At 36.9% G+C, this 13512-nt stretch overlaps 1 protein-coding gene and 1 long non-coding RNA gene across 2 annotated transcripts; both read left to right on the top strand.

Annotated features, from left to right (window-relative positions):
• Positions 1-9206: 9206 nt before the first annotated feature.
• On the top strand, positions 9207-10450 carry LOC103449236 (heavy metal-associated isoprenylated plant protein 42-like). The gene is made up of 3 exons (XM_008388524.3): positions 9207-9233; positions 9452-9533; positions 9822-10450. Exons 1-3 carry the CDS (start codon positions 9207-9209, stop codon positions 10448-10450), a joined length of 738 nt encoding a protein of 245 aa, XP_008386746.3.
• Positions 10451-10994: 544 nt separating this feature from the next.
• LOC139189610 (uncharacterized) lies at positions 10995-12805 on the top strand. The gene is made up of 3 exons (XR_011573416.1): positions 10995-11223; positions 11387-11512; positions 12058-12805. It is a non-coding gene; the product is annotated as an uncharacterized lncRNA (long non-coding RNA).
• The last annotated feature ends 707 nt before the right edge of the window (positions 12806-13512 follow it).

The following is a 13512-nucleotide window of genomic DNA, read 5'->3' as shown; positions in this document are numbered from 1 at the left end:
GGTACGTTCACCCCTGGTTGTCTTGATACGAACTTTTATCCCTCTTGTTGTAATGGGCTTGCTGAGAGTAAAAATCTTTTCTCTTACCAAGAGACAGATACGTTTGGTGACTTAGCGAGTAGCTAAATGAGGCAGAAGATGATACAATAGGTGTCTGAATGGCAAATATCTCATCACTTGGTAGAACTTGACTTCCACCTCCTATTTGTTGATAGGGGTTAACCATATGGGGGTTTCCCTTGGTATGTCCTTACTTCAGCGGATGCGTGGTTGTAAGCATGTGCCATCACCTCAGAGTAAGTCTTCCAAGTGTTGGCATTGATCATGTACTTAAACAAACAATCACGTAAGCCTGTCATGATGGCCTTGAGGGCGGTCTTGTCATCTACCTCAGCGCAGCGAGAATACTCTTGGCTGAAGCGACCGGCATACTCTCGTAGTGACTCGTCTGGCTTTTGGCGAATAGTGTACAAGTCATCTGCAGAATGTAAGTGATCGGTTTGGAAGATGTGTTGAGAGAGAAACAGTTTCCTCAATTCCTCAGATGAGTCTACTGTCTCAGGTGGAAGACGGCAATACCAGTTTAGAGCTCCGCTAGAGAGGGTGGAGGAGAAGAGAAGACATCGTTCTTCGTCGGTATGCATCTGATATGCCATGGTGGACTTAAAGAGGTTAACGTGTTCAATTGGGTCATCCATTCCAGTATAGAGTTGTAAACCAAGCTTTTGTTTTGTCTTCGCTTGAAGGGGGTGTCGATGATCCTTCTTATGAGAGGGCCATGCATATGTTTGTTCCAGTCAGGTATCTCGGCCTAACGTTCGACCTTTAACTTGTTTACTTCCTCAAGGAGCTGTAGGACAAGGGGGTATTGAGTGGAGTCATGTACCACTGGAATTTTCTTTAGCAAGTCTCCATTGCCTCTTGGAAGTAGGAAAGTTTGAGCAAGGGCGTGTGGTTTTTTCTTGGACTCGCCGTACTGACTTTTAGGGCGAGTCTGTCGGAATACCTCAGAGTCATCCGTACCTTCAGTTCCTTCCCTAGATTGGCAGCTGGCCTGGGTCGTGGGAAGGGACCGAGTCTTTCAGAAACCCTTGGGTCATTGATCTTCGAGCATATGTGGAAGGGATTCTCTCGATGTTGCTTTAGGAAGTCTTGGCAGTCACAATAAACGACTTTCGATCCTTCCAACCCTTCTGTAAGGAGATGTCTTCCTCCATTTCTTCTACTTCGGGTCAAAGCATCTGGGGTTGAGAGAAGTCTCATGTTGATCAATGTTTTAATGATTAGCTCGCTCCTCATCAGGGATACTCATGTCGAATGGAGGTGACCTTCCACGTTAAGGGGCACCCAGATGATGGTTGATGTCTACAGGGGCAATGTGCTCATGTGTTTGAGTACGCCTAGTTTCGTGGAGCGTCTCAAAGAGCTTCTCATACTGCTCCTGGATGACCTCATTCTTCATTGCTATCTTATTGTTCTGAGCTTCTAGCTCATCGACTTTAGCTTGAAGAGCAACCTTCTTTCCTTCATTCTTTCGTTGCTTAGCACTAGGTGCAAGAGGGGTGTCATTCTGTGCGTTGTGGCTTCCTTAGCTCCCCATGTTGAAGAGGGATGATTGGTCAAAAGAGAGTGTACAAATGGTGGAAACCAGCTTGGCAAAGCTGAAGAGAGTGGGAATAAGTGTCGTTCTCACAGACGGCGCCAAATGGTGATGCACAAAATCAGTAGGGACTTTGGTACAACAGAAAATGTTAAATTTGTGACCTTCGCTAAATTGCTCCGGTCACTAGTGTGGATAAGTATGTAAATGGATAGAGACAGGGAAGCAAACACAAGATGTACGTGGTTCACCCAGATTAGCTACATCCACGGAGTAGAGGAGTTCTCATTAATTGTGAAGGGTTTACACAAGTACATAGGTTTAAGCTTTCCTTTTGTGAGTACTAGTGAATGATTTAGTACAAATGACATTAGGAATATTGTGAGAGAATGATCTCTATTTATAGAAGAGAGTTTCTAGTTTCATTTTGACATTGACACGTGTCATGTTGTGATTGGCTTCTGTTGTTGACACATGTCGCACTATGATTGGCTTCTGATGTCGACACGTGTCGCGCTGTGATTGGCCTCATGGTTAGAGGGAAACTCTTCTGGGTTCTTGACGGTATAACATTGATCGGTGCTCAGTAGTTTCGGAATTGGTCAAGTATGGTACAAACAATAAATAAATAAATAAAAAGAGTGTAGGAAATGGAGGGGTTCGAGAGTAGGGGTATTGTGTAGTATTCAAGAGGCTACCTCTTTTATGCTTCAAGATCTCAACTAATTGTAGTTTTTTCATGGTTAAGAGCAATGAGGAATTTTTTTGTCATTAAAGGTATATTAGTACTTTTACATTAAGTTTTGGTTAGAATTATCATAAAACTAAATGATGGCTATAATTCTATATGGGGTCTAAAATATGGTTACTTTTCTAAATTTCCCACTCTTTTCTCCAATTTGTTTCGTTGTATTTTAGAATATGACGTGCAACATTGAATTGCCAATTTGATATTTCTTGGCCATTACATGGAGTTTAATACAAACTCTCTCTCTCCCTTCTTGTTGTTGGTCATTTGCTACGTTCTTCGGATACTGTTTTTTTGGCCGGCAACGTTGTTTCATTTGGACCGGGTCTTAAAATTTGAAAGTTTTAAGGCGAGCCTTTAAAGTTGGACCTTATAATAAACAAGGGTGTTTAAATTTTGGTGTTTATTTGGGAATGCGGACAAAAGGCCAAAAGGTTTAGTTGTTTAGGGTTTGGTGGTTTAGTTTGGGGAGTGCGACAAAAAAGTAAACAAGTTTGTTTTTCAAGTCAATAAGAACAGGTTTGAGTTGCTTAGCGTTTCACCTTTCACGTACAAAACATGGTAGTTGTTTTTCCCTTACAAATGTTTGGCTCAGCCGTTCAGCTTAATAGTCTATTATATTTAAACAAAAACTCAAAGTCTGTAAACTTCTTATTTGACTAAAAAATTGGAGGCCCCTTTGGTATATGGCTCTAGAAGAGCCACTACTCCGGCTACCCTCATGACTGATCTTATACTTGATATCAAAAGGAGTTGATAAAGTTGACAAAAAATCCATATGAATTCACAAAAGAGAATATTTGCATCTAAAAAACAAAGAGACGATGAATCCAATGGAAGATGTGAATCTAATAAGCATGTTTATTATGTAGAGGTATTGTCTAACATTCAACTAGACAAACTTCCAAAGCTTTTAACAATATATGGGTCTCTAATTATGTAATTGTTTTGAGGATTGATATATTATCAAAACTTAGATGTGACTACTTGAACATGCGAGGTACGGAAAAACTTTAACCGACCCATACTATTGTCAAGTCGATCTTTATCATCTCCTTTCCATTTATCAGATTGTTGGAAAGTGATTTAGATAGATCTTTTATAGAGCATATGACTGAAAATCCTTGTCAGTGTCAATTTTATAGATACAAAAACCAAATTAAAGATTTTTCTTTAATTATTCAAAAGAATTATAACGGTTTTTTGTATTATTGTGTTATTGTGAAAAATCAATAAAAAAATGTCTGGTAGTAAATTTTTCCAAAGATATTATTAAGTAATAATATCTTGAAATTATCATGTAGAATCTTTGATTGGATTTGATTCTGATTCCTTGCTCGAAAGAATATACAAGTCTTTGATAAGGAAAGCTTAAAAATATGAATTAGCTATTAATTCTATCTTTAATTCCCCTATCTTACCTCCCTGCCACGGGCAGAGGAGCTTGCAACTCAAGTCATATGGGTCTCGACAACTTAGAAAAGGGCATTCTCGTCAGCCTGACAGCTCTAAAATTTTCTAAATTATTTTTTGCTCTAAATGCCTCCACCAACTATACTGCACGGATGTGCATGAGTTGTAGAGAATACTCAATTCGCACTCAGTCAAAGTGCCTATTTTCCCTTTTGTTGTTATGAAATAGGAGTACTCTCGGACAGCTTCAGTTTATTTACACAGTACCATAAAAAATGAATCTTATGTACAAACTTCTCAATGATCACTATACTTCCGTAATATTTGCTTCAAAGTGTTATTTCGTCAACAAATTATTATGGGTTTATCCATACACCTATTTGACCTTCCACACATTCTCTTAATTTTTAATCGTCGGATTAAATGAATTGAAGAATATCAAAGAACAATATTAACAAATGCTGTGTGGGAGATAAAAATGAGTATGTGGATAGCATTGACCATTATTAATTTGGACGTACATTTTATTCCCTTAGAATCATGTCTAAACATGTGATCATGATTCTAAATTAGCAAATTCATAACATATCTGTGACTACATATGTCCAAAATAAAACCAAGCACGAGATTAGCAACAATAACACATGCAACCACCTTACATTATCGTGCAAGCACTACTAGTGTTATCGTCGCTGAAATAATGGATCATGGAGTTACCAACTGGGGGATCCTTTGGCCGATGATAATAAGGATACATATGTGGCGGCGGCAGCGGACGTGGCATCGGAATCATATTCGAGCGATAATCATAACCGTACTCTTGTGGTTGCATTGGTGGCGGTCGTGGCATCAGAACCATATTCGAGCGATAATCATAACCGTATCCATGTGGTTGCATTGGCGGTGGCAATTGCAATACCGGTGGTGGACCTGGCGGTGGCCTCCCATGCATCATCCCTTGTGCCCAATGGTTTTGAAGGCCATATGGCCTCGGAGGTCCAAATTCTGCTCTTGGCTTGGGAAAATAGCCCTTGGCGTGGGGTGCAAGAATTGGACCATTCATTTTGTGCTTACTACTTTTATGTGCGCTATGGTCATCGTGACATTCATCAGTATCATCATCATCTGAATTTGAATGTGATTTTGATTTCGAATCGTGATGATCGTGATGATCAATCTTTTTGGCGTCGTTGGCTTCGTGTTTGTGATGATTTTGAGTTTTCTTCAATTCTTGTGCTTGCTTTTTCTTTTTGGTACCGCGAGGGTCCTTCATGTAAGACACAAGCTCCGTCATTATCTTAAGCTTTGAAATCGTCACTAAGATTGTGGCCGGATCCACTGCACCAGAAACTGCCACCATCCCTTTTTCATAATCTATGGTGACGGAATTTACTCCTTCATACAAAACCAACGCACCCAAAAATTAACTGTTAAAATTCAGAAACAAACTAATACCATAAGAACAAACAAAATCAATTAAAAAGTTCTAATCAAATTGTTTCGTAGTTTAATTTTTGTTAAGAATTTTTAACCGGTTTTATCTGTGCGGATATTCCTAATTTGATGATCAACTGCAAGAGGGAAGTAAAAAACAGATTTTGTACCGTTAAGTTTCTGCAATTTCTTCTTCATTTTGTGAGCACATCCTTTGCAACATGTAATAGCCGTCTTTGTTTTTATGAACTTGGGAGGCCACAACTTAGTGAAGTGGGGTGGCCACAGCTTGGAACCCCCTAAACAACATGTGCTCACCTTCAAAATACAAGTCTGCAAAAACAATATACTAGATTTAACATTCCAGATTAATCAATCCGATCAATGTAAAATGACTAATTAGTAATCATATAATCGTAAAATTAAAGAGGAGGTAGCTATATATATACATACAGGACCATCGTCATGGTGGTTTTCCATTGCAAGAGCAAAGTCTTTTGAGAGAGTTTGAAACCCTAGCTAGCTTATAGTAAAAAGTAGGGCTGATTAGACGGCAAAAACTTGACAGTTGGTAAGGACTGATCAAGAAAATGGATTTTGGTGAACAATATAAGATGATATTTATATAATAACTCGATTACAAATTAAGCAAGTATTGATCATGATGATCTCCACTAATGACAACTTTTTTAAATTAGCATATTTTTGCTATTTTTTTTTTCATCATTTAAATATCGTATGCCACACAGATATGTGTATATGTGAAATGCGAGAGAAATTTTCATGAAATATGTTGTATCTCTCTCTCTCTCTTTCTCTTTTCACAACCACAAAATATGACATGTGATTTGTATTCTAGCGTTTCTCTTAAAACGGGTGCGTAAGAATCAACTGCAAACAAGGAAATTAGAATAATCCAATTGCAAATGCCAAATTGTTTTTATGTTTATTTTTTTAATTATTATTATTAAGGGAAGGGAAGAGGATTCAAAATTATTATAATAATTTAGGAAGAAGGTTTTGAATCCAACACCTTATCCACTAGTATATTAGATCACATACAAATGTCAAATTGTTTTAATTATTTCATAATGCGTGTAAGGAAATATAATTTGGATCTTATATTTAAGAAATCAATTACTACGACGAAATCTTTTGAGATTTTAACTAGTTTAGCTGAACTTTATATCTTGGATTAATTGAATTGATAGGGATAAGATGCATATACACCAGCGACGTTATACTTGAAATTCTTGTGTTATATGCCCATAGTTTATACGTTTCTACCTATTGATCAGTATTCTACTGATCTTCCAGAGCATTATACACCTAATATCTTGCACACTTGTACAGATTAGTACGAGAAAATAAGGAAATTAAAGGTCGCAACAAATAAATGGTAGAAATGCACTTTTCTTTTTATTGCAGATGTATATATAGCTCAGTTGGTAGAGCTATTTGGGTTAATATTTGAACGTTGGACTTAGATGAAGAAAAGCCTAAGGGTGCCAACTAAAAAGGGATTTGCCCGAAGCCCAGCACCAAGCCTAAAGGCAAATTGAAACCTTCTCAGCCAAAATGCAAGTCATGTGCTTACTATTTAAGTGACAAGTGATAAAGACTAACCTACTACCAGCCAAAGAACACTTTCTAGTGGCATTCCAAGTAAAAAGCTAATGACTCACTACCCTCCAAATGCTTTCGGATAAGAACAAAGTTACAACAGTCGGGCTAATCTGCCTATAAAAGAAGGAAGTGGCCCCAAAGACAAAGACACTCAATCAATCAAACAAACAAACATACAAACTTTGCTCTCAAGCCAGATTTGCATCCAAAAGCTGAAATCAACCCAGATTCAGTCATTTTTAGCGACAAGCTATCTCTTGTCCAGTTTAAAGCTCTGCTATCTCCCTTAGTGGCGTAGCATCAATTCCCTTGTGTAAACTTGTTTACCACTCATCCCCTTTTAGCATATAAACCCATGTTAATTAAAAAAGAAGTGATTGCAAGAGGTTCAACCTTGGCAGACAAGGTGAAATCTTGCCCGATTTCCACCTATTTTTCTACTTTAAGAGTCTCATTTGTATCTGGATCTGGCTAGTTTAATGAATATGTTATCATTAAAAGCAATCTAGAACCAAACAAATGACTTAAGGGGATTTGGACTCCCTTCATTCAAACATACAAGACTATGAACTAAAAGTCCTTGTTTACAAGGCAAGAAAAAGAACTTAATGTAGACTTAACCCATCTGTGACAATCATTTGATAACAAGATGTCCGAGTAACTTGGGGCGCAAGTAATCAACTTAAACACTCTTGTTCTACATCTGCTATACTGAGATAGCAGTGACACGCTTAGCACTCAATTAGTTTTGATTGCAAGTCTCAAGGCCTACACCTAAGGCCCCAGAAAGGCATCTTTCAGAACTAACTTTGTCATCTTCTTGTATTGTAGCACATCAACAAGCAAGAGCTCGACTATACATCAAAAGTACCAATCCCTTGGGGAGCTGTGTTGAGGTCCAAGGATCATTCTCTAGAGAAATCTTCGCCTGAACAAGAGCATTGGGCTTTTAATCTAACGGTCGCAGTATTTCTGCATCCTTAATGAACATTTGTTTTACGATACATACCCGAAGTTTCAAACCATTAATTAGTAATAAAAAGGAGTAGATACGATTACCATGCAACGAATACACAATTATAAAAAGTTCGTTAATGAACTTGTACCGCTAAATTTCTTCAAATTTCAAGGAATGGCAAAGATACATACGGGACCAACATCAGGAGAATGGTTCTCCATTGATGAATTGTACTCGACAGCATCGTCATGGTGGTGGTATTGATCAGGGATAAGTGCAAGAGAAGTAGTTCTGTTGGGATGAACATCACGTTCCCTTGCTGCAAGATTGCGTTTGACATGCCTAGTTCACAAACCCTAGCTAGCTTATAGGCTGAGAACCTGCTCATCAATAATTAGTTAGTCGTATAAATTACAGTTAATTAATGTTCTTTGAAGAAAGTAAATTTGGAGTGTGATTTTGAGATTTTATATATACATGCATGGAATACTTTGTAAATCAAGTAAATATGTCGATCGATATTTGACAATCTTGTGAACTTTTGGGTATGTTAATTAACATTAGATTTAAATTTGAAACTATTTCCCTCTTTTTTCTAGATACAATGTAATTCGGGATAGAGATTTAGGTTTAGCAGATAGTGAGCCAATCATAATTTAGTACCAACTAAGCTAGTCATCCATAAGAATCGAACTCAAACCCTAATACTAGGGGCATAACTCTTTCCTTAGACAATCTTATGATTTAACCCCGCACATGCATGACACATGTAGTGGTGGCAAAATAACTCATTGGGACTCATTAGATAGTTTGGTTTTACATTACACTATTATCACCACTACTAATTTCACCTCTATATATATTATAGTGATACCAAATTAAATGAGTCTTAACGCATACTCATAAACAATCAAATTGATTGATTTGCCACCTCTAGCCACACGTAGGATTCATTATAATTAGCCATCAAATCCTTTTTGAGATTTTACCTATGTATGTAATTAATTGAATCGTTAAATGGATAGGGACAAAATATATTAATACTTTCAAGGAAAAGTATTTATTTTAGGAAAGAAAACTCGGCTGAATTCTAAAATCTTGAATTCCCACCACTTAAAATTTAGGACCTCTTGTACATAATCAAATCAGGATTTTGAGCTTCCTTCCCTCTTAAGCCCCAATTTCAATTAATCCTAGTGCCAAAAAAAGGTAACCCTAATTACCGCCATATCTTATCATTTTTGAATAAGTATTTTCCTTTGAACTACTCTTGAGAATGCAGTGAATTGCGTTACATCCAAAACATATAAATTCTACCACACATAACTTTATATTCCCTATAAATTAAACGACATATCCTTTAAGTAGTACGTAGCTATCCAAAACATATTTTCGTCTCAAATTATCATCATTTTGAAGCCACTCCAATGGAACAACATGGAGCAACCTCTCCGGTATGTATTTCTTCTCTCTCTTAATAATAATACATGACCACCGCTCGCACATGTGCTTCCCTCTAGGTGAACACTTCCCTACCGATGCATTTTTACAATGTATAACGGAATCCTTGCTAAAAATCTGCTTGTATACATATCTATACTCTTTATAATCATTTTGCTCTTAATCATCTCATGTTTCTATCTAATAATTTTCTTGGACAATTTTCCTGCAGATTTGTACTATAAAAATGAAATATCTCCGATGTTGTGCTAAGTGTCCACTAAAAGTGAAAGAAAAGTTGCAGAAACTAGACGGTAAATATTATTTGTTTTAACGTTCTGTATATATAATATATATATATATAATTTTTTTTTCTTCGAAGTGAATTGCACACAACCCTTTTTTTTTCATTTGAAAGTTTCGTTTGTTTTTATCTTCGAATTGAATAAATAAAAAAAGAAATCAATCAACAGAATTAAACAAGGGTTTGCATTTTGCAGAACGAGGGAAAATGTGTACAGCAATCGTTTTCCATTTCTTTATCCTCGTTTATATATCAGTTTATAATTTTGTTTTTTTTTTCACATATTATTTATCTTTAGGAGTGGAAGATATAAACGTAGATCCAGAACAAGGGTTGCTAAGAGTTCAAGGTAAAATAGACCCTATGGTTCTCACAAGGGCAGTCCAAACTATGGACAAAAAGGCAGAACTTTGGTCCTTTCAGAAAGAACCCTTCCCAAGTAATATTGGTAAATCTTCTAAGTACAACTTCCAAATTGGCAAAGAGTGTTCATGCGAGGGCGGTTGTGATGATCATGAAAGCAGCTCCGATGATGAAAGCCCTAGTAGCAGTAAAGTTGTACCCAAGAAGCAATATGGTATTCTCAGTTGGATCAAAAAGGACAAGACGAAGAAGAATGGTAATAATAAGGCAACTTCTAGCACGGCCATGCCTATGCCTCGGCCGAGACCTGGACTTCGGCCGCCTATGGTTCCACCCATGGGCATTCCAGCAAATAGGAACTTTTATGGCCCTCCAAGGCACAGTTATTGGCCACTAAACCCATACTATCAACCTGTGGCGTACCATAGGCCACCACCGCCACCATATAGTTACTATGGACAAATGCAGCAGCCGCCCTATTCATATTTCCGGTCAAGGTCCCCACCGAAAGTTAACCCTGTCGTCCACTACACCAGTTATGCGGACAACTATCGTTATCCATGAGCCCTCGCATTGTGTATGTTAATTGATCATGCCTAGCCACAAAATTTTCAATGTTGTTAGGTTAAATTATGTATACATGCATGAACTTCTGAGAGTATCTTGTCTATCTTTGTCAGACAATATATCTTGTTAATTTATCTTTGATTGGGATTCCAGTTATTGTTATTTCAATAGTCTTGATTCATTCTCTTTCAAGAGTAAATTACGTAATCACAATACAATAGTATATAATATAAACTTTGTGCAATTTTCTTTTCAATGATACGTAACATTGAGCGGTACATGAAATAAATCGCTGAGTTTAATAAAAAAAAATAGCACTGAAGCATTAAATCCACACCCATCTTTGTGGTAAGAAAATACTTTCAAAATGTAACTTTGTCATTAGAAAATGAGAAAAAAAATAACTCAACTATGACCTACGATTGAAAAGTAATAGGAATCGTGTGAAGAAAACTTAGAAAAGTGACTTTTGCACATTGTTTTTCTTTAGATATACATTTATGTTTCCATGTAAATATAATGAATAATTGAAGAATCAAATAACAAAACATGGTACCATCGGGGTACCACATAACAAAGGAGAGGAAACTTGCAGGGTAATTTCCTTCCTCGTTTGTACTCCTTGTCCCTTGCGGATCACCTACAGTTTCTGCGCAATTTCTCACACTGCAATTTTCGCGCCAATCTTGGAGCTCCATAGGTGTTTCGCAGAGAACAGCTCCGGGATCCATGAATTTCGAACCAGACTTTCCTAATACCAAATATACAAGGTTCGATCACTCTCTCTGTGTGAAATTTATGAGCTTTATGGCATTTTCTTTCACATTTCCACAAGGACTTGCTTGGTTGCTGAGAAATTGAACGTAAATTGTGTTTTGGTGGGCTATTTATAAACTTTCCTCATGTTACGGATGTTCTTCATGTTACAAGCAGTACAGGCAAAAGGAACATCTTTTCGAGCACACCAAGGGCTCATTCCACTCAGTTCATCAGCTGAGATGTGGAGTGTGTAAAAAGCACTTCATGTCTTTTCATTCACTGAGGGAACATCTCTCGCTGGTGAGATTTAGTTCCATCGTCATTTGTATTGATTAGACCATTGCGTACTCGTTCTCATTCGTCTATAAGATTGCTTGTTGTTTGATTTCTTTTCCATGGTTCCTATGATTTAGGCTCACTGGCAAAAGAATTTTGCAAGACAATTTTCACTGAACAAGATTGTCATCTATGTCTAAAGCTTTTTGATAGCGCTACTCCTCGGAGTGAGCATAGAAACATGTTTTGCATATCTGCACCTGCCCTTATGGTACGTTGATTAGTTGAACATCAAGCATCAAGTATAGAACTGGGCAACTTCTATCATCTTCCGTACTCCGAATGTTTTAGCGTTTCGACCCATTAAACATACTCTTAGCTGCAGTTGTATGAGAAGCTCATATTTATATATATTTTACATCAAATTCACTTCTCTTTTCTTAGTTAGTTCCTTATATTTTTGAGCTATTTACTTTGTTTTTGTGTTTTGTGGGATTTGTCAAGCAAAGAAAAGAAAAATAGCACAAGTTGGATATTAAGTAACAAATTCGTCAAAACTGCCTGTGCAGATCATCTGACTTTGGAAGCAAGTTGCAAACAACTCAGAATGAATTAGAGAATGAGCCTTATATTCTTGGAAAGCTACGGATGTCTATTTTCTAGAGCATTTCGCGGATTGTTAATATCATTTTGCTAGAAGAAGTTATGGCCGTTTTAACACTGAAAGGTTTCCAAGACGCTGAGCAGTTTGTAACTGCATTGAAGGCAATAAATCCAATAAAACTAGCAGCCAAAACTAATGCAGCCAAGAACAAGCCAGCTGACACCTATTCAAATATCAGATGAAATGGAATTAAAGATGAGGATTAAGTGGGAGTAATTGGCATAAAGGTTGTCCAAAGAGTTACAATTGTTTTACCATTTCCTCTCACTTATTGTCATCACTAAATGGCTGTTAGTGGGGTGAGTTATGGAGCAAAAATGGGGCAGCAAGCATGGGCATAAAGGCTGCAGGTTGCAGCGGCAAAAGGGTTTTTCTTTGAGAGGAAAAAAAGATAGAAAAAAAAGAAGGAAAGGAAGGAGAAAGAGGACAAGGCAGCTGCGTTGGGGAAGGAAGGAAAGAAAGGAGGAAATCTTGGCATTCTCTTCTTTCGGTTTTATCTTCTCAAAGTCATGTCTTTCTTTTGGTTTAATTTGAGAACTATGTGTAACTAAATTTTTAGAAGTTAGGGGCTGTTTTGAAGCCCCGAATATGATTGCAAGTTTGTTATGACATTTCGTTTGAATTACTTTTATGAATGGATGAAATTTGGTTCACTACTTGTTTCATTGATGGATTCTTTATTTGTTTTCTATGGATGCATACTTAGTAAGCATATCTAGGATTCTAATGCTATGAATATGTGTGTGCTTGCCCTTGTCGAATGAGGACCTACATATGTTCTAGAGTAGTACTTGTTAATTGCGATTAACATGTGAACCAATTTGTAGGATAAGTAAGACAACGCTAGTACTTACGATGCCTTGTGATGACTCAAACTCTTTTCGTTCTTAATGATTTTTTCTTGTTAAATCTATGAACACGCCATTCTAGATTGCATGCTAGGAACTAAGTTAAGTTGAAAACACCATTCTCTTAACATACTACGCAAGAAAGAGTAATAGGTTGAGTTCTAACATTTAGCCAATTTGAGCATCTTCATCCGGAAATAAAAGAAATTTGAATGAAACATAACATGTTTGCATGATTATTTGGTGGTGGATAGCAATACCCCTAACTCGTTTTTCTTAATTTGTGAACTACTTAATATCTATTTCTGTCCTGTTTTTGTTCAATTTAATTTAAATATCAAATCAACTCCAAAAATCCCAAAAATTTGTGTGAATGTAGCTCTTTGTGTCTAGTATCTGCATAAAAAATTTCGTAGAATTTAGATAAGTGTAAGTCGGTCTAATAATTATTTTTCGGTGGCTGGTCAGTAGGGACAGCAACCAGTTTTTGTGACATTTTAAGTAGTTAGATA

The sequence above is a fragment of the Malus domestica genome, chromosome 11 (genome assembly GCF_042453785.1).
Source record: "Malus domestica chromosome 11, GDT2T_hap1".
NCBI lineage: Eukaryota > Viridiplantae > Streptophyta > Magnoliopsida > Rosales > Rosaceae > Malus > Malus domestica.
This window is presented reverse-complemented; position numbering and strand designations above follow the sequence as displayed.